The 23090-nt window shown below is 50.2% G+C and overlaps 2 protein-coding genes across 9 annotated transcripts in view; one reads left to right on the top strand and one right to left on the bottom strand.

The window, feature by feature from the left end:
- ARHGEF10L (Rho guanine nucleotide exchange factor 10 like) overlaps window positions 1–15447 on the bottom strand; it is a 77671-nt gene extending 62224 nt beyond the window's left edge. For 7 of the 8 annotated variants that reach the window (XM_048518829.1, XM_048518831.1, XM_048518832.1 and 4 more), the window contains exons 1-3: window positions 11789–12040; window positions 4959–5046; window positions 1007–1310 (exon numbers count right to left, since the gene is read on the bottom strand). The gene's annotated coding sequence lies outside the window, so the exon portion shown is untranslated. Of the gene's footprint in view, window positions 1–1006; window positions 1311–4958; window positions 5047–11788; window positions 12041–15378 lie in introns of those variants that run through there. The other variant, XM_048518830.1, reaches the window with a different exon arrangement.
- The window catches only part of RCC2 (regulator of chromosome condensation 2), a 35152-nt gene continuing 17129 nt past the window's right edge, over window positions 5068–23090 (top strand). Inside the window, exons 1-6 of the mRNA XM_048518646.1 lie at window positions 5068–5217; window positions 9414–9583; window positions 10536–10637; window positions 10977–11123; window positions 11683–12180; window positions 15418–15542. Of these exons, the coding sequence (XP_048374603.1) occupies window positions 5068–5217; window positions 9414–9583; window positions 10536–10637; window positions 10977–11123; window positions 11683–12180; window positions 15418–15542 (1192 nt within the window). The remainder of the gene's footprint in view (window positions 5218–9413; window positions 9584–10535; window positions 10638–10976; window positions 11124–11682; window positions 12181–15417; window positions 15543–23090) is intronic.

Raw genomic sequence — 23090 nt, 5'->3', positions numbered from 1 at the left:
TTGAGAACATCCGAGCACAGCAGCATCCAGACCGGCGCAAACAACTCTGTAATGGACATTCCTGCGAGCTACGCAGGCCCGGGAGTCTCCGAGGTGCTTTTCGAGGCAGTGTGAGGTCTGGGGGCAGAAGTACGCGCAAAATATGGGAAGGCGAGCCTACGCCTTTTTTGCCCTGCTGAGGTCATCCCTGCAGAGACATCGGGTTACGGTGAGTTCAGTGGGATCGACAGGACTTTCAGTTATATACCTAGAGAGCCTCTTAGCCTTCCACCAGCATCATGCCTTTGCAGGACATAGATCGCGCTTCTAAAGGAATACCCCCCCAGTCGGAGGCTGACTTACTGAAGCAGGAGTCTTGCCCTCGCAGTCCTTGCTTGGGAGAGTCTGTGACCTTGAGAAATCCACACACCCTCACTGGCCTCAGGGGGGCCCACCCCAAAGAAAAGTAGGAATCTACTGGAAACTAGCCCAGGCTCAAGAAAGGAGGAGTTCTACTTGGAGCAACGCTGCTGACCTCCACGCCAGAAAATCCAGCTGGAGCCTGCCTTGTCTTATGCCACTATAAACACCGATTGCCGGGGCTCCAACTGACGTGGAAAAAAACAGCTGCAAAGGAGTGCAGGAGAAACTCTGTGACAAGCTGCTGGAAAGCTAAGATTGAGGGCCTGGGAGTCACTTCCCCGGTTCTGCCCTTGCAAACGCTCTGTGCAGATCATGGCTGCTGTAGTGGACCGATATTCGTCTTGGGATGTTTCACCCCTCCTCGTCCATGCTAGGAAAAGTGACTCCTGTTGATTTTCTGCCCACCAGGTAGCATGAAAAGCCACCCAGGCTGCCCAATTTGTGTGTTTGGGCACAGATTTTTGGGTATAAATGTGCATGTTGTTCAGAATCCCCAGCTTTGGCCAAAGACCTCCAGAGGACTCCAGCTCTTAAGCCTGCTCGGCTGTGAGCCGTGAGAGTCTAGTGCAGACGAACCCCAAGAATTCTGACCCACAGCTCTCACCAAGGCTGGTGCTGGAGTCCACTAGGCTCCCTTTCCGAAGCAGCCCTTCCACTCTACCTCCCATTAGGTCCCGGGGCTCCCAGGAGTCATGCAGGCTGATCGCCAGTCGATCTCACGCCTGGGAGGGTCCTGCGGAGTGCTTCCCAGGGTGCAGAGCTCAGTCGAATCTGGCATTGCTCGCTTGACCCAGCCTGCAGAAACTCTTGCTCCTCCTCTTCCTCGCTGTCCTCAAACACAAACGCCTCCCCAGCATCTTCGTCCCCTTCTGCAGAGGCCTCTGGAGTGCCCTGCACAGATTCCCCTCCTGCAGAGATGAGAAAGCTGCCATGAGTTGGGTAAGAGCAGGAACTGGCTGCAGGGAATCGGTCCACAGAGCTCATTGGTCCAGGGAGCCAGCGCCATCTGCCTTGACTGACAGCTTCTCTCCAAGGTCTCAGGGGGACCCGAGCACTGGGGACGGTCAGGGAGGGAAAGTTAGGTGGGCTGCAAGGCTCTTGCTGTGATTCTGGTGCTTTCTAGTCTAGCAATTTTTAAAAATGGCACTAGAATATTGTTATACCAGCATAACACTAGACCAGCATGTGCACCCCAGGGTTCTCTGAATTCCCATTTTCACTTTTACAAAGAAGTGTCTGCAGTCCCTTCCAATGCAAAGGAATGCCTTTCCACTTATATTTCCATGGGCGCGTGTGTGTGTGTGTGTGTGTGTGTGTGTGTGTTTTGGTGGAATTATACCCTTTTTTTTCAGTACACTGATATTCTAAGAAGAACATAAGAACAAGCCAGCTGGATCAGACCAGAGTCCATCTAGTCCAGCTCTCTGCTACTTGCAGTGGCCCACCAAGGTGCCTTGCTGGAGAGCTCACCAAGTGCAGGGATGTGAAAGCTAATGACCTTCTGGAAACTGACTGCTCGATCACCCACCTGGTCTGCCCTTAAAGACATTTTGCAATCTGAGATCAAAAGGAAGGGATCAAGATTGGTACCCATAGATCGACTTCTCCTCCATAAATCTGTCCAAGCCCCTTTTAAAGCTAGTGCAGGTTTTAAAAATGCCACCAGAAGGCAGGAAATGGGTTGGGAAAAATGACTGCCATGTGGACAGGAAAATATTAACCTTTCTATCTACACGGCAGCCATCCAGGCTTTACTATGATCTTTCCCAAAACTTTGGAGCAAACCAGGTGTGAGAAAGACCAGGGAACAGTGCTGTTGGGAAGACCAGGGGAAAAAAACCCGTTTCCCCGAAAGGGGCAGGCAACCTGTGCCAAAATGTCCACCGTCTATTTTAGACATTTTAGATATGACAGATATTTTTCTTTTGTGAATCAGGAGATTTTATAAATGGGAAAGGATTACATGGCAAGAGAGGAATCGTGTGTGGGCCCTGGGCAGAGAAATGCATGGCCTATCTCCTCCTACCTGAGACCATTAACTGGAGATGCTAGAACCAGAACTTGGGGTCTTCAGCGTACAAAGCTCCACCCTCCAATCACAGCCGGCTCCTTGGAACTTCACTGCCTAAGAAGCCGTCAATTCCATTTAGAGATTTCCTCTTGGGCAAAACATTAGAGGAAAGTTGAGGCAATTTCAATGAGTTGTCGAAGGCTTTCACAGCCAGAATCACTGGGGTGCTGTGTGGTTTCCGGGCTGTATGGCCGTGTTCTAGCAGCATTCTCTCCTGACGTTTCGCCTGCATCATCTGTAGCAGCATCAGATCACTCTGGCATCAAGATCCTGTCAGATCTCTGTCAGATCCTCTGAAGATACCAGCCACAGATGCAGTGCAAAGAGCGATCAGGAAGAAACTGCTGCTATATATTCTGGCCATCTATCCCTTGGAAGCTCTAACAGCCCAATTTCAACTCGAGCTTTATAGGATGGCTTAGCGTTTCTCCAGGTTACGGAGAATGGAGTGGACTTTTGAGGAGGGTTGAATTGGCAGGTATCTTTCAAGGGGGGAGGGAAGGATTTGGGGCTTGTTATATTATTTAACTGGTAAATTTTTGAACCATTATTGTAAGCCCCCTTAAGCCACAAGGATTTATTTAAATAAATAAGAAAAGGATGCCAGGGGTGGCGATGGGGGGAGGAGCTATTCAATAATGACTGTGCCATTTTTTAAGTGGGGAGGGAGAGAGTTGGGGCGCAGTTGTTGACGTGCCCTGCTTTCTTCTGACCTTGCTCCCCTGCCACTACTAGCCACTGACAAACATAGAGAAATTCACAAGGCAACGCTTCATTCTCACCACTGCATCTCTGGGCCCAAAAGAGCTTCAACACCTAAACTTCAGCTCATGTGAAGGCCATTAAAGTTGTAGAGGCTGTACAAAGGTTGGCAGCTGAGAAGGCAAACACACACCCACAAGCACAAACACACATTGTTTGGTCTTTTCGTCACCTGTCTGGGTCAGTTTGGAACACGGCCACAAACAGCCCAACCTTGTGTCCGGTTTCTGCCTGTTTCAGACACAGCGGACACTCGTGCCTGGGACTCATGACGCAAACGCACATCACAACCACCACATCCAAACCTGCCGGCTAATAGCTTGGGGGTGAAAGTACTTATGGTTGCCCCGAGGATGCCTACTTATATCTGGTGCTTAGTATTGTATTTAACTGGTTTTTATAGGAATGCTGTATTTTAAAGTTCTATTTTAGCAATTAATGTGACCTGCCCTGAGCCCTCCGGGGATAGGGCCAGTGGTGGGATTCAGCCGGTTCGCACCACTTCGGCAGAACCGGTTGTTAAATTGGTGCTTGTAAACAACCAGTTGTTAAATTATTTGAATCCCAACACTGGATAGGGCGGGATATAAATTGTTTTTTGTATCTGAATTTTATGTTGTTCACCACCCAGAGCCCTTTGGGGGTTGGGCGGTATATAAGTCTGAAAATAAATAAATAAAAATTTAAAAATAAACAAAATAAGTTACATGGGGTCGAGGAGGAAAAGCAGTGTCCAAAATCTTTGGGCACCATTTTCCATGTCATTTAATTCATTCATTCATTCATTCATTCATTCATTCATTCATTCATTCATTCATTCATTCTCAAGATGCACAGTCCATAACGCCAACAGTTTCTTTCACATCGACTTCAGGTGGTACAGAGGCATACATAAGATCACAGATTTCACAGAACACCTTTTTCAAGCAAAAGAAAACAGCCGTCGATGCCCAGTGGAGGGCAAGGACGCAAGATGAGAACGATCGAAACCGTGATCCAAGGCAGCTTGCAAAATAGCAATTCAGCCAGTCAGACCATCTCATCTACCTCCCGTCTTACAAAATCTGTCTGACACAGTTGAGACAGTGACTGCATCATGAATACAAAAACAAAGGCTCAGCACTTCCCCATGTGCCATATTAGTAAAGAAGAGGCTATATCTGAGCATGTATTGAGTTTCTTCTCACCCTTTTCTGCTGCTGAATAGCCACTGTGCAGTCTCCAGTCTGGGGTGGGGGGGGGGGGGGGCAGCTGCTGGCATTCTTGAGCTGCAGCACAATCAAGGGCACATTCCGCACATGCAGAATAATGAACTTTCAAACTGCTTTCAGTGCTCTTTGAAGCTGTGCGGAATGGCAAAATCCACTTGCAAACAGTTGTGAAAGTGGTTTGAAAACGCATTATTTTGCGTGTGCGGGAGGGGCCATGGATTCATGAGGAAATGGGAGGGAGGGGCGAGCACCGGGCTGACTTGAAAAGCCTTTCCCCGGATTCCCGGAAGGTGCACCTGGGCCCCACGCAGGTCTCGTGTGTTACCAGAGCGTGCCAGCGAATCTCCCCTTTATTTTCCCACCTCAAGAAAAATATCTCAAAAGTTGTTCTCTGCTTATTTCTGGGAATCCAACAGATGTGTGTTGCACAACTCGGACCACGTGCAAGTTCCTACATCAGCACAGAGAGAAACAAAGGAGCCCTCCTCCATCACACAATGAGGTAACTGTACCTAGTGGAGAACCTGTGGGCGCTTTGGAGGAGGCCATCTTTCCCGCTCACACCTGCTCAGCTTTGAGGCTCCTTCCCCAGCTGTTCACCTAGAGAGAAAAGGAGAGGAAATGTGGTTCAGGACGGGGGACGGCTCTTCTGGGAAGCAACCCCCTCGGGCTCTCGTCTTCCACGTCTTCCACGTTCTTCTGTCTGCCGCCAGAACAGCTATCGCAGCTGGCACCCAGTCACTTCACACCTCCAAATTGCAGTACGACAAGGTTGGAGTAATCATGGAAAGTGTGTGAGCTGAATTCGCTGGCCTCGTTTCCAACGGGAGATGGGCCCTCGTTCTCAACGCAGCTGCAGCGCAAGAATACGAAACACAAAAGCACGTCTGGCCCTCACCCCCCCCCTTCTCTGCACACGGCTGGGAAACTTACCTTTGACTTCAAATGAGAGGAAACTGCCTCTCAACTCCCCCCAGCAGCACACACCTGAGTCTTTTAATGCCCTCTCCCACTCCCTGCCAACAGATCTCTACAAAGACCTTTCAGCCTGTTGCCATCACAGCATAGTGGTTGGAGGGCCAAACAAGGGATGTGCTGGGGAAGCTGGTTGGAGGACCTGGGGGGATCTTCTCTCTCTCTCCCTCTCTCTCTAGCTCACCTGCCTCTAGCTCACCTGATTGTGAGGATGCAGCAGAGGAGTGGAGAAAGATGTACATTGCCCTGAGCTCCTTCCTTGGAGGAGGGGCAGGAGAAAACCGAGTCAGCGGCTGCAAGAAATCTCAGGAAAGAGGGGACTCAGCAGTGGCTCTCCAGTTAACATTGTCCGCAAGTTATACCCAACTCATCATCTGACACCTGTGGGGCAGGAACTGTGATTACAGCGGGGGGGGGGGGGGCGGAACCTTCCCCCAGCACTGGCTCAGGGGCACCTGGGTACACATTCTGGGGCTTAAGCCTGAACCGCTCCTGCCTGCCAGACGGAGGGGCAAGCGTCCTGCTGAAATGTGCCACAGGGACAGGCTGGCCACTGACCCAGAGTGTGTGGCGTGCCACGTGGCTTCCTTGCTTCAGTTGCCCGAAGGTGCCTCCACGCTGGCACAGAGGCTGGCCTGCCTGGCAGTGAAACGCTGGACCCTGGCCAGCCTGTCCTGTAGGAATAGCCCTCCTTGCCCTTTGCTGAGATGACCACTTACATCCGTCAAATTGTTGCAAGTGAAGTTCAGTTGGAGGTGTCTGCCCCTTCATTGGGGCAGTTCCTCAGACCCTCAGAAGGAAGGGGGGCAGAAAGACCCCAGTGGGACAGAAACAATAAACTCCCCCATTAAAATCCCACCTCAACCATTAAGCCACTGGGTGGCTTCCAGCAGCAACCTTCCCCCACATCCACACACACACACACACACCTGCAGCCTTATTGGCCCTCCCTGCCGCACTATGGAGGTAATTCTTCTAAGTAAGCTTTAGTCAGAACACAGCATCCCAATTTGCGAAGAGGCCCCAAGATGCAAATGATCCTGACTTGGGGGCACTGCTCTCCTTCTGCAATGGGTGAACCCCACCCCCTCTCTCTCACACCCCCACCCCCACCCCACAGACAGACAGACAGACAGACAGAGGGAAGGGGGGGGGGAAGGGAGAAACCCCTCCACTAAGCTACCAGGACTGACATATGGTGGCATCCAGACATGTCCTCCTAGATGTTGCTCTCCTCCACCAGGATCTGCAACGGCAGCAACATATTTATCTTGCAGCGACCGTTTCTCTCTCTTAAAAAAAAAAATCAGGAGCAATTAGCAATTTCCACCAGTTATTTCCTAGGAGTTTGGGGAGGAAATTAGTCTGAGCTGTTCCTTCCCATCCCTGGCTCGCTTGCAGGAGCCAGATGGTTTTTGTTTTGTTTTTCAAGGCTAAATAGCTCAAGAGAAAATCAGTCAGGTGGCGACCGTATGGCAGCTGCCAAGGAGCAAGCAGGCTTCTGAACTCTTCATAGCTGCGAGACACCCGAAAGAAGAGTCAGCCAGGGCTGCCAAGCCAAGCACAGCCTCCGTTCGCTTGAAAGCAGCTTTCTGCTTGAAAGAAGGGCCTTGCCTGTGCCGGGTCTTCTAGCCCCAGCTTGCAACGCCCAGCCGACTGTTCTCTTTCTGTACAGAAGATGAAGCATTTGTCCACGTTCTGTTGCTGATAGTTCTATAGATGTAAACATTCCATGACATCACAGCGGATCAGCCAATGACTCGCAGAAATCTGTTATCAAGCCTTTAGAATACAGGCCGGAACAGCTGTACTTTTTAATGCCTACTGAAATCAACGGGCTTAGAACTGAGTGGCTCTGTTTACATTGTACTACAAGCCCATTTATTGGCCTATTTTAACTTTACTGTCATGTAATCAGTTCAAAAGCGTTTTTACTGTTGCACTCCTTTGATAAAAGCATAGAAATTTACAGCATTTGCAAGCAAAAAGGAAGTGCCTTCCAGATAACTTCATGCCGCCAAAATATATAGAAATGTGAAGTCACTCACTTGGCAATTCGTTTTAAAAGCCTTCATTTAGCAGAGCAGATGCTATATACCAGTGGTGGCGAACCAGTGGTGGCAAACCGCCCCCCGCCACACACACATCTAGGCTGGCCTGGGCTGCTGGGCTCGATTATTAGCATTAAACCTAAGACCTAGTTTTGGGAAAGCAGTGTAGGTAACCCTGTTAAACGCTGCTAAACCCCACTGATTTTCATGTAAAGAATTAAGGCGCGATCCTTTACCTGGGAGTAAGCCCAGTTGCTGGCAATGGGGCTTGCTTCTGAGTAAACCCTCCTAGGGTCGTGATTCAACCGTTGGAGAATTGCACGGTTGCTTCAAAGCAAAGCCACTGACTACCACCAAGCTTACTCCTGAGTAACGTACGCCTCAGAGCCAACCATTTTTTCTAAACTAAAACTTCAGTATTCAGGTTAAATTGTCGTGTTGGCACTTTGTGATAAATAAGTGGGTTTTGGGTTGCAGTTTGGGCACTCGGTCTCGAAAAGGTTCGCCATCACTGCTATATACTGTCCTTGGAAGCTAAAAAGACTAAACTGAGGCTACTATACTTTGGTCACCTTATGAGAAAAGACAACAGTGCTAGGAAAACTTGATGTCAGCAGGAAAAGGAGACCCAGCAGGAGAAGGACTGACTCAATCAAGGAAGCCACAGCGGCCCTCAGTTTGCAAGCACAAGCAAGGCTGTTAACAAGAGGACACTGATTAATAGGTTCGCCGTGAGTTGGAATTAGTGTTGCTCACTTATGCTTTGAAACACTGCCAGAGCTGCAGAAAACACGCATGACTAAAGAGCCTCCCATTACAGGGAGACAACTTATGACTCTAAACCATTGGTGGCAAATTTTGGTACTTTTAATGAAATGATGTCTTAAAGGATGTATGTTTCCTGTAATTGTTTTTGCTAAGGCAAGACACCCCGCCATCTGTGCTAACAGAATTGCAGAGTGAATGGGCAGTGGCCTGATTTCTGGGGGTGCAAAGAAAAGCAATTTGCAGCAGACTGTCGTCAACTCTAAGGCTGGTTCAGAAAACTAAAATTTAAAAAATAATTTCTTTGCTTGTGCAAAAATCCAGAGGAGAGGAAGAGGAGGAGAGGAAGAGGGAGAGAAAAAGGAGAGGGGGGAGGAAGAAAGCCTACCACCAGCCCAAGATGCTTGATCCACCATCTCCAACCGGGACTGACAATCGCGCCAGAGGCCCTTGCCATTGCCAGGGATAGGGTCAGCCTCCCACTTCATGCTGGCAGAGGCACCCAGAGCAAGTGAGACCAGCCAGGAACCTACGGGGCTGAAAAGAGCTACCCTCGGCCCCCTCCTCCAGGAAGTCTGTGTGTGCATCTATGAGGTGACAGCATGCTCAGTTCACAGGCACCCATGGCACCCCGAGTCTCTGAGCCAGCCCACCAACTGCCTCTGGGATCACCATTCCACCACCCGACCTACATTGGTGGCACTGCCAGTCCAGATTGGACAAGTCGGCACTGCAGTTGCTTTGGAAGTCAGGAAAAAATTGCCACAGAGGCTACCAGGTCTTTAAAAAGATGGGAAGACAGAATGGAAAACACAGGAATGCAGGAGTCGAGCAACAAAGGGAGTCCTCGTTGTGCATTTACTCTTCTATGTCAGATGCAGTGAAAACAGATGACAGAGGCTGCCCTGCAGAGGAAGCGGTAGTCATGCAGCACAGCTTGGACGGTTCGGAATAAAGGACAACCTTCCAAAATAAAGAATCTCTGACAACACTCAAACTTCAGATCCTCTGAAGATGCCAGCCACATATGCAGGCGAAACGTCAGGAGAGAATGCTGCTAGAACACGGCCATACAGCCCGGAAACCGCACAGCACCCCAACACTCAAACTGCTGCTACAGGAGGAACCGAGAAACTCTGGAAGCCAAAACTGTCCAAGTCTACCCCCTGCTTTCAGACGTTTCGGTCAAGGAGCTGGGTCCAAGCGCTCCGCTCCCTGGCACCGCCCTCTTGCCACCCTCCCCCAGGACTGCATGTTATTGTTCAGAGGTGTGATCCGGACTGGCTAACAGGAACCATGGCACCACGTGGCTACCCGAAGAAGAAAATGCCCCAGTCAGAAAAGAGGTGGCCAACAGGGCCATTTCATTTTTATTTTCATTTTACTATTCTGTGTGCTGCTGACAGCTGTCTCATTCATGTTGCTGTTGTGATAGATCCTTTTTTATAAACGATCTTTTTACACCATTTGTACCCAGGTGGCGCAGCAATAATGTTGTAAAAGCGTGTGTTTTTACAGAGAACATTTAGCATCGGGAAACAGAAATGGATGCACAAACCCCAGGGAAGACGCAAACCAAACTGGGGGTTTTCTGATCACAGCAGCCAGCTCTTGATATGTGGATTCATCCCTCACCCAAACATGCTCAAAGCTGGAGTGAGAGGCACAGATCTTTGATATTCACCTACCCACATCTCACAGACATTAAACTTCACCTACGTTGCTCTGTATAATCCAGAAGGGACTCCAATTGGGAATGAGGCCTATTGGAGCAGCAAATACACAACCCACATGCCTTAATTTGAGGGACTCTGCTTAGGATAGCCAGGTTAGTCGCTGGAGTTTGCTTCTCCGTGAAGCCTGTGCTTTCCAACAACAGATTAAAATGTGTTTATTTCAGGCCTTTGAAATTTGCATTCCTACCTTGCTTTTACACTGTAGTTTACTTGTATTTATATAATTCATTTCTACCTGCCTTTTGCCCCAGTGGGGATCCCAAGCTGCTTGCATAATTCTGTTCTCTTCCATCCTTACAACAGCCCTGCGAGGGAGTGTAACTGGCCCAGGGTCATCCACGGCAGAGAGGTGATTTGGACCTGGTGTTGACCAGAAACTACTCAGACACTCTATGGCTCATTCCGCACATGCAGAATAATACACTTTCAAACTGCTTTCAGTGCTCTTTGAAGCTGTGCGGAATAGCAAAATCACTTGCAAACAGTTGTGAAAGTGGTTTGAAAATGCATTATTTTGCGTGTGCCTAACTGAATGCTGGCGTGCACTTTTCCATCTCTGAAGAAATCACGGAGTTGTGGCCACCGAAGACGACTTCGCAGAGGAAGGCAACACCGAACCGCTCCTTCTTAACCACCTGCCTGGAAGCCTCTTGCGGAGGCTGCCGTAAGTTGGCAGTGACTTGTGGGCACTTTACCCACCCAATCTGAGTTGTGAGTTTTGAGCTTCACTGCGCAGTGACCAAGTTGGAACCGTGGGATAAACTCTCCTAAAGGAACCAAAGCCGAACCCTTTCAGGAAAATAAGCATAGAACAGCAGCCTTTTCTCCGGCCTGCATCAGTGGCTGGCATCTTCAGAGGATCTCCGATGCAGGCGAAACAACAGGAGAAAATGCTACCAAAACACGGCCACGCAGCCCGCAAACCCCACAAACCCCCAGTGCTTGCACAGAGGCAATACAAAGCATGAAACAACTTCCTGATCTCCTTCTCCCCGTCTTCCAGAGCAGTTGTCTTCTATCCCAGCAGCACCTTTGGGGACACCTGCCTGATCAAAAGGGCCGCTCTCCCTGTTGCTGGATCTTTCCCCCAGCTGTCCAAAATGCACATGGGCACGACTACAGCGGCCAAAGATCCACACCAGGGGCCCACGCTTGCTCCGCCTGCCCTCCCCCCCCCCCCGGCTGGGACTTATTGGCACCCGAGGGTGGTTATATATAAACCAGCTCCTTGTCAGGTGCCAGCCATTTCTGCTGACCTGAGAAAGGTCACCCCCACCCAGGCAGCTTCCCAGCAGAGACTCTGGGCAGGGGAGGGGAGGGGGGTGTCAGTTGCTGAGCGCTGAACAAAAGACCCCTCCTCCCCTCTGCTCCTTTGGGGCTGTTTCTCACAGCCTGGGCCAAATATTCTGGGGACAGGCAGCCGCGGCACTGGTTTTGGGGTCCTGCACAGAGGACAAACCCCGTTCTTTTAAAACAGATTTTGGTCTATCCCATAGCCTTCTGTTTCTACGAATCAGGAAAGGGGGTGGGTTAAAGGTGGGGGGGAGTGAACCAAAGAGATAGCAGAGCCTGCGGGGGGGGGGGGGAACACCCTCCAACCCGAGATGGACAACATTTGGGGGGTGAGTGGCTTAGGAGAGTGGAGGCTCCCCGGAGAACCGGGCTCGGATTGCACCTGGGGCGTCCTGCTGCAGCCCCCACCCCCACAGTGGCTTCAGTGCGTTGACCCCGCCGGGGCCCCGGAAAGGAGGGGTGGGCGGGCGGTCCAGCCCAGGGGGGGGGGTCGTGAAGGGGGTCACCCACCCACCCACTCACCAGGCGCTGCGGCGGGTCCTGCGTGCGCGGCCTTTGTTGGGCGGCTGGCTGCAGAGGCGGGGCGGGGGTCTCGCTGCTGCTGCTGCTGCTGCGCCCCCCCCCCCCCGGCTGCCGGCCATCTGCGCGGAGACCCCCGGCCTGGCTGGCTGGCTGGCTCCCACTCGGGCACCCAATGGCCGCGGCGCTCTCCCCCCTGCGCCCCCGCCCGGCCCGGGCCCGGCCGGCGGAGCCAGGGCGAGGACGGCGCGCGAGGAGGAGCCACAGGCCGAGGAGGAGGAGGCAGGACGGACCTTCCCCCGACCGACCCCGGAGGCGGACCCCTCGCCGCCCCTGCCCTGCCCGGCGCGCGCCACGGACAGGCTCGGGGCTCGTCTGCAGCCGCAAACACGCGAGTGAGCCAGGCCGGCTCCCAGGGCGGAGGGGCGTCCCAAGCACAGAGCCCCAACCGGGGCATCCCCAAAGTACCCGCCAGCTCAGCCCCCCCCCCCGCCACTGGCCAGCTGAGCCACTCAGGGCAGGCAGCACATCTGGATTCTGCCCATCCGCCCGAACACACACCAGGATCTAAAGCGGGGGGGTGGGGGTGAGTGGGAGGCTGGTGAGCGCCCAGCAGGCTCCCCAGTCCGGATTGTGGGGGTGGGATGCTACCTCCTCTGCTGGCAAGCTTGCTGGGGGCTCCCCAGCATGACTGGAAGAGGGGGTCGGCATGCCGTGGTGGCGAACCTATGGCCCTCCCGATGTTCATGGACTACAATTCCCATCGGCCCTTGCCAGCATGGCCACTTGGCTGATGGGACTTGTAGTCCATGAACATCTGGAGGGCCGTAGTTTGAAGACCCCTGATCTGGAGTGTCATAGGGTTGCCACCACTGGATCATAGTGGACGGCTGGCACACCCGCAGCAAGGTGGGGTGGGGGCCTGGACTGGTGACCCCGCCTCAGGCAGCCCCCCCAACCCACTATGGCCTTGCCAGATCTGGAGAGAGGTTGCCTCGGCTGGCTCACAGCTGCTTTGATGGGCAGAGCAGCCCTGGCAAGGAGCCACAGCCGGGCGCCAGGCCACACGCTGGACCCCCCTGATCTCGGGCACCCAGAGTGTGGGGGGAACCTTTCCAATTAACAAAATGGCGGGCAGAGAATTGGCCCTTCCTCTGCCCAGAGCCTCAGCCCCAGGCCACGCCAGGCCACGGTGGCTTTTATGGGCAGGACACAAATGGTGCTTTCCAGTGGGGGGACTCAGCAGCAGGTGCCTCAGCAGGTGCCTCAAAAGATCCCTTACAATCTGGAGAAGAGATCTCTTTGATAGGCAGGGCTCCTTTCCCCTCCTCTTATCTGCCTCCCCCCACCCCCAAGCCCAGCAAGGCTTCGGCTCCCCCGACACACACGGAGGAAACCTCTCTTCCTTCCCATTTCTCTCATCCTTGTAAGCAAGCAAGATAAGGTTATCTCTTAACATTTGCCGTTCTCCGTATTAACACCAAAAGGCCTCTGATATTTTTTTTTAATTCCAGGGAAAAAACCCTGTTTGCTGGGAGATCAGCAGGGATTTGAGCTGTTCGTTTCAGAAGATAGGAGACCTGGGAGTGGAGTCAGAGCTGCCCGGAGCCGAGCCGGCCTTGAGCGACTGGTAATGTCAAGGGGCAAAGAGAGAAAAAGGGAAGGGGGCTGTCCCGGGGAGTGCCCTTCTGAAAACCAAGCCCCCTCTCAGCCACACCCACCCACCCCAGGCAGACACGCTTCCCGGTTTTGCCGGTCTCCATCGGCTGCAGGGGTTATCGGGGGGGGGGGTGGGGGGGTCTTTCTCTTTGGGCCTTCACTTTATCCACGGCCTTCCTTCAGGTTGCGCCCAATTTGTGAAACCAACAGGACTGCGACTCACTGGCAGGGAAGGAGGGAACACTAGCTTGACACGTTGGATGCTCCTAGTCCAGTGGTGGCGAACCTTTGGCACTCCAGATGTTATGGACTACAATTCCCATCAGCCCCTTCCAGAATGGCCAATTGGGGCTGATGGGAGTCTGATCCATAACATCCTGGAAGTGCACAAGAGTCTCTGCAACAGATCCATCCCCAGTAGCAGAGCCTACATGGTGTAGTGGCGAAGAGCAGGTGGATTCTAATCTGGAGAAGGGGGCTCGATCCCCCACCCCTCTACATGAGCGGCAGACTATAATCTGGTTATGTAGTGAAGTATTTACTTAGTGATGCATCTTCTGAGATAACCTTTAGGGTCGCCACATATCTAGTGGAAGTAATACCTCAAAGACGGTACAAAAATGTGTCCCTCGATGTATCAAATTATCTAAATTACGTTAATTTAATGTCTGAGGCTCAAGTCATTGTAATAAACATGAGAAGTCATTCAAATCAGTTTTAACTAACATATGGATATCATAATAGGTCTCCAGAAAGTTTGTGTATAATTCATCCTAACTTAGTGTACTGGATTCCTCGTTGTATTGTTGTTTATCATACAAACATACTGTATGCAGAATTATTTATGCCTAATAAAGGTTTACTGTACTGTACTATAATCTGGCGAACTTGTTTCCCCACTCCTACAGATGAAGTTTGCTGGATGACCTTGAGCTAGTCACAGGGAGAGAGGCAGCCTTCTCAGCCCCACCTACCTCACAAGGTGTCTGTTGTGGGGAGAGTAAGGGAAGGAGTTTGTAAGCCCCTTGGAGTCTCCTTACAGGAGAGAAAGGGGCAGTGGGTGGTGGGATCCAAACATTTTAATAACAGGTTCCGATGGTGGTGGGATTCAAACAGTGGCGCCGCCGCACACACGCACCTCCAGTCCCTATTGGGCAGGGAGGTTGCTTTAGTAACCCCTTCTCGGCACTCAGAAAAAATTAGTAACCACTTCTAGAGAAGTGGTGAGAACTGGTTGGATCCCACCTCTGGAAAGGGGGGTATAAATCCAAAGTCGTCTTCCCATCACGGGACCTCAACTGGTGGGTGCTCATCCCCTTGAAACACCAAAAAAAGGAGAGGGGGTTATGCTAGGAATTGCACTGCCTATAGCAGGGGTGGGCAATTATTTTTTCCATGAGGTCGCATAAGAAACAGAAAATATTGTGGAGGGCCGGGCCAAAAGGCAGGGGGGCGAGGCGCTTTTGAAAGCCCCGGCAGCCAAGGCAACCGGCTTCTGCGGGGCTTTCAAAGGCGCCTCGCTCCCCAGCACGGCAGAGGGGCCAGTCAGGGTCATCTGGCTGGCCAGATGTGGCCCGCGGGCCATATAATGCCCAGGTCTGGCCTATAGGAACAAAAGTCCTGTGTAGGACTAAGAACATAAGAACTAGCCTGCTGGATCAGACCAGAGTCCATCTAGTCCAGCACTCTGCTACTCACAGTGGCCCTTTTGGGAGCTGAGATGCAGGATGTGAAAGCAATGGCCCTTCGGGGAAGAGGCGGCCTAGAAATCTAAAATATAAATAAAATAAATAAATGGCCTTCTGCTGCTAGGGAAGTCTGAGAAAAGAGGCTGGGACTAGACCCCTGCTGAAACTCCTCTCACAGCTGTATCAAGAGCAGCTTAATTAGAACAAAATTAATCTAGAGACTCAGCCCAACGAGGCCACCCGTACCTGCTTCCAGTCTTTCCAGCTTTTGCTGCCACCCTCCAGTCTCAAAGTCGACTCCCTGCACTCAGAGGCGTTAGATCCCCCGTGCTTCTTCGCAGGCAACCCTTTGAGCAAACGCCTGCCTGGGCCACTCCTTCGCTGCTCTCTCGGCAGTGACTGGCGTCCAGGTGAGGCAGGAAATGCTGCAAGAGACTGGGTCCACGGGCTCAGCAGGCTCCCTGGAGGAAGGCGCAGCATCACCCCCACCTGGGCAGAAAAGACCTGGCCTCTCACGCAGGGAGCAGGTGCAAAAGAAAAGCCGTCCAGGTGTCCTTACACTGAACCTTCGGGAATGAGGAAGGAAGGTGTTCGGGGAAGGCTGCTGCTGGAAACTGTCACGGGCAGGAAGCATCAGACAAGCCAGAATCAAGTTCTGGGTGGAACGTGTTGCGAGGGCTCTCCCAGAGAACGCAGGGCTGAGCACCTGACTCAGGTGCTCCTAAGCAAGGTGTGTCCCCTGCAACACTGTGCTTGGATTAGCAGCGTCTTGGGTGTGTAGAGAACCACAATGCGCACTCTTGGGCTCAAGAAGTACTCAAACGTGTTGGTGGGTAACAAAGACTGTAGTGCAAACAAAAAGCAAAGCGAAGTCAGCCCCGCCCTGTGCCGGGAGAACCCTCCAAGGTGATCGTGCAGTTATTCGTTTGAGGGCTCCAACGCATGTGGCAAAGCAACAGGTCTCTGCCCCAAGGGGTTTACAGTGTAAACTGGGACAGACAACCAGGGAAAGGGAGAGAGCAAAGACGGTAAGAAGGGACGAAAAAGAGGAGGTTTTTATCCTGCCTTTTATCCAGGGTGGTGAAAATGGTCCTTGCCACCTTCAGTTAGCGTCACAACAGCCCTGTGAGGTCGGGGAGGCAGAGAGAGGGGGATTGGCCCAAGGTAGGCAGCGTGGCGCTTTGACCCTGGGGCCTCTTCAATCTGGATTTGACATTCTGCCCACGCTACACCCCCCCCCCCCCCCGCTGTCATTCACCCCTCCCCCCCTTCTCTGTTCCCCACCACTTACAGACTAGATTCCCCCCTCTGGCCCCATTCACAAACACAACAGGGCTGGCAAGAAGACTCCCATGGGGGCTGTGCTCTCCTCCCTGAACCCCGTTTAGCACTCTTAAGACAAACACTTCCCCCGCCTTTCCTGCATTAAGGATTTCCTCCAGACTTCCTCTATTGGAGAGCAATTTTGCTATATGCCACATTAACCTCCCTGAGCCAGTTAGGTGGGGGGGAGGGATGGGATGTAGCAGGGATTCCCAACAACGTGACTGTGGGCACCTGTCACCTTCCTTGGAGTCCAGCAGGTATTTTTAGAAAGTGGGTGGGGCCATGTGAAGGTGTTCCCCAGGAGGCCTTCTGATTGGCTTATGCAGATTAAACTAACACTGTTTCGGCGGCAGCTGCAATTTGTTTTATATTCTCTCACTCATCTTCCCTGGTATGTTTTAAAATCACTTCTCTTTCCCCTGCACTTGGGCCTCCTCCGTACATGCGGCTCCGCCTCCCGAGGCAACCATTCTGTGCTGTGCCCACTACCCCATCTCAGAAATTCAAAGGTGGCCACAGGCTCAAAAAGGCTGGAGGGGGGGGGGAGGAGGACTGAGATATAGATAATGGCCCACTCAGCAGCAGCCTTTCCAAACAACACGGCCCAATAACAGCAGTTGTTAAGAAAATTAAACACCCTAACATGGCAGAAGCCACAACCAACCGAGGAGTCATGACCTCTGCTGCAAATGCCTGCACAAACAGGAATCATTTGTCCCAGCTCCTGAAACTAAGAAGCTCTGGCACCAAGCAGAGGCTGGCGGAGGAAGGTGGGGGGGGGGCTCCAAAAGAAAGGGCCAGCTGCAGAGGAGGTCCAGGGTGCACGCGGAGGGTCATCGAGCGTCCCGGCCTCTGGCGATAAACCCAGTTATTAGTGGCTAGCAGAAATACCTAATTAAAGAACTCATAGTAGACTAATTGCATGAATTTGAGTCACTTAACTGATCTAATCAATTCAATTAGCATACCAGTTGAAAACAATCATTCTGGAGCAGAAAGGGAAAAACGGTTTCAGGTGCTCCAGTGGATCGGCAGGCACCACCTTCGGGGGGGGGGGGTCTTTCCCACCTGGGAATGCGAGAAGGTTCAGCCACCCTTCTAAGACCATCCCTACCCCTTCTGCAGTTTTTTTATTTATTTATTTATTTATTTATTTATTTATTTATTTATTTATTTATTTATTTATTTATTTATACTTTAAATTTCTATCCCGCCCCGTCCCCGAAGGGCTCTGTTTTGAGTCAGTAGTGGTGTTAAAAACAATATTTTATTAGAATGAAATGATATTTATGTGTTCAATTGGAAAAGCAGAGACATCAGCATCAAAACCAAGCACAGGCTAGTCCAAGCCATCATCTTCCCCATAGCCACATATGCGTGTGAAAGTTGAACTGAGAAGAAAACCGACAGAAGAAGAATAGATGCGTTCGAGTTGTGGTGTTGGCGAAAGCTACTGCGCACACCATGGACAGCTAGGGTGACAAACGCAGAAGTCTTGAGCCGCATAAAATCAGACACAACACTAGAAGGCAGTGGTGGGATCCAAAAATTTTAGTAACAGGTTACCTCGCCAGCCCCCCCTCAGCAAAGGGGGCAGAGGCGTACCTAGGCAAACCTGAGCCCTGGGCAAAACTTGAGTTGGATGCCCCCCCCATGGGCAGCCACCCCACCATGACCCCCCAAAAAATTTTTGCACCAGGTCATTTCTAAATCATCATCACATTATAGAAAATGCCCCAACTCACAAATCTGCACACAGCAATGGTGAAACACACAGGTTCTTTGACTGGTGAGATAAAAGGTACGAAATGCTGAGAATCAATGAATCGCAGTACCTGAAAGGGATTAAACCAGTTCAGGGAGTTACATGATTAGTCGCAATTGCTATATGGAACCTTCACGTTCAAAGGCGGGATGCCTCTCGGGGAGAGGCGAGGGCCCAATTAATAACCCCCTCTTGGCACACACAAATAATTAGTAACCCACTCTCGGGAACTGGTGAGAACCTGCTGGATCCCACCTCTGCTAGAAGGGGAAATAACCAGGCTCAGACTTACATACTTTGGTCATGGCCAGTGCTGATCAAATTAAAGCTTAGAAGAAATCCTATGATGCTCGGACTTGTCAATGGCAGGAGAAGACCTGGACGCCAAGGAATACGATGGCTAGATACCATAAAAGCTGATACAGGCATGAACATCAACCAGCTGAAGGAAGCAGGACTTAATCGAAAAATGTGGAAAGAGCTTGCCTATCGGGTCGCCAAGGGTTGAGAACGACTGAATGGATAACATCGTCAACATCATCACGTATTCAATTATTCATAACATTTTTTTAGCTGCCTCCTCCCTTGCGGAAGACGAGCCTCTTTGGTGAGTGGGGTGGTCAGGAGGGCCTCTCCCTGCGAACTTAATTCCTGGCCAGCAACAATTGGGAGAAGGAGGTCCTTTAAATACCCTGATCCCAAACAACGTATGAAAACTGATCTCTGTAGTGTAGAGATGAGCTGAATTTTAGAGGAAATGCTAAAAATCTGGGCAAAATACAGGAAAAGACCACTTCCTGCCACTAGGTTCAGTATTCTATATTAAAAGATTTGAAAGTGTCAAAGTTAGTCGGCAGTGTTGACCTGTGGGAACAGATTGGGATCGTTAGATGCTGCGATTTCATCCAGAACAATAGTGTAGCCATACTGGAGTCTATTAAGGCCACATGCAGTCAGACACGTACCCAATATGTCTTCCAGTTTTTGCAGGATGGCTCCTTTTATAAATGAATGGTTGGATGCAAGGCAGAAAGAAAAAGGCAGGTTGTATAACTGAGGGGAAAGGAGAACGACATGGATGTCTTTCACAGGTCTGCAGTATTTAAGACTTGGACTGAGGTGAGCAGCAAGAAAGCTAAGGTTGCCCCTGACCCCAAATACTACAGGATGCTGAAGTATCACACAGGCTTCCAGAAGGATTTGTGCAGCATGGGGGAATGGCAGCAAAAGACAGACAACATTCAACATAAAGAAGAAATACACCCTGTGGGGCATCAAAATCATCTTAACTTCACAAGTCCACTTGTACGATATGTGAACCTAGCCACCGCTCAGTGGCTGCTTCCAGCGCTATCACCGATGTTTTCATAAAGGCAATTTCTGCTTAGATCAGGGGGAAGCTAGATCAAAACAGTCAAAGCCTTCTTAAGACATATTTTCTTTACACAGGACAATGGCACACAGCAGAACAACTCTCCGGACTGACAACTGAGAATGTGGAAATGGAAGTCTTAATGCTGGCCCAGCTGATTTGCTGTTTTGTGTGGACTTCTGACAGAGCCAAAAACACTAGCTCCCTCGAGAGCCGCTTTTGTCAATCAACACAATCACATAAATGTTCATCCTTCTTGAAGATGTGTGACTTTTAAAATGTGCTCTCTTTCCCCCCAAGATGTCTCTTTGTTTGATAAAAGAGATTGCCGGGCCACCTTTGGATCTGTCTCGCTCCCAGAGGGAAAGGCAGCAAGAAAAGGCAAGAACCTCTCTCTAAGTATCTGTCTGGCTTGTCCAAACTTGTCCTCCTATTAATAACGGAGCAAGAAAATCTGGTTTCACGCGAGGCGCTAAGGGGTTGGGGCTCCCTCTGGCGGCGCCTGGCAGCGGCAAAAGAGAGATGCCAAGACTTGTGTTTTCAGAGGGCAACGACAGGCCATCCCTGGAAGGTCCTCCTTGCCACTCCGAGGGCTGGCTCTCTTGCTCTCAAGTGGAAGACGGCTCACCACCACCATAAGCAACCCTGCATCAATGTATTGTCGAAGGCATCCACAGCCAGACTCAACTGGTTGTTGTGGGTTTTCCGGGCTGTGTGGCCGTGGTCTGGTAGATCTTGTTTCTAACGTTTCACCTGCATCTGTGGTTGGCATCTTCAGAGGTGTTATCACAGAGGGAAGTCTGCTATAGCTCTGGAGATGCCAGCCACAGATGCAGGCGAAACGTCAGGAGAGAATGCTACTGGAACATGGCCATACAGCCTGGAAACCCCACAACACTCCAGTGATTCCAGCTGTGAAGCCTTCGACAATACAAGGAAGCAAGTTCACTTCATTTCCTAACGTAACCTGGCTTGCCTCTGGCCTCGTTCACGAGAGGGACTTGAAGACAAGAGAGAAATCTCTCCTCAGTTTATCGTGGCAACATATTGAATAACTCATCCTATGGAGACTGAAACTATGGATTTTATGTTGAGCGGGAAGGCTGCCAAGTGTGCCCCACAAAAGACAGACAGATAGACATGTTACCCATGGATTCCCAGAAATCCATTTTCCTATGGAATATGCCTGGCTAAGCCTTAAAATAGAGATATATGTTGGTATCAATAAAGAATGTGTGAAGTTTATGATTCCCCTTCTTATCCCCCTCAAACTGTTTGTGAACCTCCTTTAGAATAAAGATTGTGTTAATTCTTGAATATAAACCCTTGCATGTACCCTAGGATAGGAGCTTTTCATCCCATTTTTTTTTCTATGATGTGTGATATAGCTTGAAGATTATGTTGTAGTTTCCTTGATATTTATGCTGATATTGTTTTGCTTGTTACCCATGCGTATTATGTAAGTAAAGGAAATGTATTGCTTTGGTAAGTTATCTCCTCCCCAATGTATAAGCATGTTATTATAAGGTTAAGAGATTATATAGAGTTACTTTAAGTGATAGACAAGAAGAGAAATGGATTAGAAATATTCTTCTTACTTTATTGTATTAATAGAAGAAGCCCCTTAGGATTTTAGTAGTTTTATTTTAGCTAGGTAACAAGGGAAGTAGGTCCAGAAAATGCAAAGTAAGGACAACTCAGCTTCTTTACAATCTGGATAAGTTTGTCAACCTCAATAACAAAAAAAGACAACTTTTTGGACTTACAAGGAGTGCCTTGGCCGTTTGGAGGACATCATCCTGCTTCCCATTGGACTATTTGAATTTTCACTTTTAGGATCTCAAGACCCATTGGACTGTTGAAGTTTCCACTTCTAGGATCTCAAGACCCATTGGACTATTGAAGTTTCCACTTCCAGGATCTCAAGATTCATTGGCAGCCTTTTCTTCTGGGACTTAATCCCATCAGCAAAAACAAAAGACTGTCTTCCTCCTCTTTGGTGAAAAACTGTATAAAAAGGGCTGTGTTTCGTTCTGTGCTGGGCAGTCTGGCCTGGAAAGAGCTTGAACAATAAAGAACCTCTGCTGTGAAGGCAGCCTGCCTCTGCCTCTGCTCACTGCTGCCAAAGCTGAAATCACTCTGAAATCACTATTGCTCATTGCTGACAAAGCTGAAATCACTCTGAAATCACTGTCTAGTTACCCCTGGCTGTGGGTAACAGACAGACAGACAGACAGACCTGATCTAGGCAATTCCTCTGAATTAAATTTAGTTTATCTCTGTGTTCCCCAGTCAGAAGGGGTGCCCCGTGGCCTCTTGCGCTCCTAGAAGCAGAACAAAAGGCTCCAGGCACACCCAAAGTCTTCAGCAATTAAACAAGTCAAGGCAGCTCAGATAATCATATGGGCAGCAAGTCATGATTCCAAATGCAGTGATACAAAGGGGTTTATGAGAGTCACGTTTTATTTATTGTTGGCTACAACGGCTCTCTCCCTCTTCCTCTTCCAGAGTTCTACCAGCCTCAGCTCAGAGTCCTCTTACCTGTGGCCCACCTGGATCCTGACAGACATCGCATAATATTGGCATTCCCACTGCTTGAGGCGCAAAATGTCCACTCCAGACCACTGACAAACAGAGTGGCGCCTACAAGGGAGTTGAACACTGTGTTTGATCAGAAGGAAAGAGAGAAATGCCTGGAGAGAAACGCTCGAGATGAGTGATTTATTTGCAAATGATCCAAAAGGAAGGGAAAGCAATACATGACGAAGAGGAATATATTTGCTCTTGTGAAGGTGGGGGGCATATAATTATTTTCAACCATAACCCAAAAGGTTTTTTTTTTTTACTACATTCCATTTTCATTAAGGCAGTCAAAAAGAAAATACAAATTCCAGTTTATCAGTCAGTCTGACAAAAGAAGCAACTCCAGTCCCAAACTTTGCCTTCCGGTATATACAAAAACAGCTTTCTTATTTGGCGGCCAAACCCACCCCCATGCCCTTCTCCTGTTGGGCAAACTTCAGAACACAAGGTAAAAATCCAGAATTTCTGCTATGGAATGAAAAAAAAATATATTTATCAGGTTAAAACATTAATGTTCTCACCCAATCTCAAAAATATGCAAATGGACATCTATTACACACAGGATCTCAGGAAACAGTCCTTGGAGCTGGGGCCACTACAAGGAGGTCCCTGTTTCATCTTGTGAAACCTGGAGACTGATAAAAGGATGGAGGGATCTCCCCACTTTTTCAGTGCATTTTGGGGACCAGAGGGGTGATTTAGCAGCAGTGGCGTAGGAGGTTAAGAGCTCGTGTATCTAATCTGGAGGAACCGGGTTTGATTCCCAGCTCTGCCGCTTGAGTTGTGGAGGCTTCTCTGGGGAATTCAGATTGGCCTGTGCACTCCCACACACGCCAGCTGGGTGACCTTGGGCTAGTCACAGCTTCTCGGAGCTCTCTCAGCCCCACCTACCTCACAGGGTGTTTGTTGTGA

This window comes from Sphaerodactylus townsendi, linkage group LG16 (assembly GCF_021028975.2).
Source record: "Sphaerodactylus townsendi isolate TG3544 linkage group LG16, MPM_Stown_v2.3, whole genome shotgun sequence".
Lineage (NCBI taxonomy): Eukaryota > Metazoa > Chordata > Lepidosauria > Squamata > Sphaerodactylidae > Sphaerodactylus > Sphaerodactylus townsendi.
Note: the sequence above shows the minus strand (reverse complement) of the source record. Positions and strands in the feature narration are given on the sequence as shown.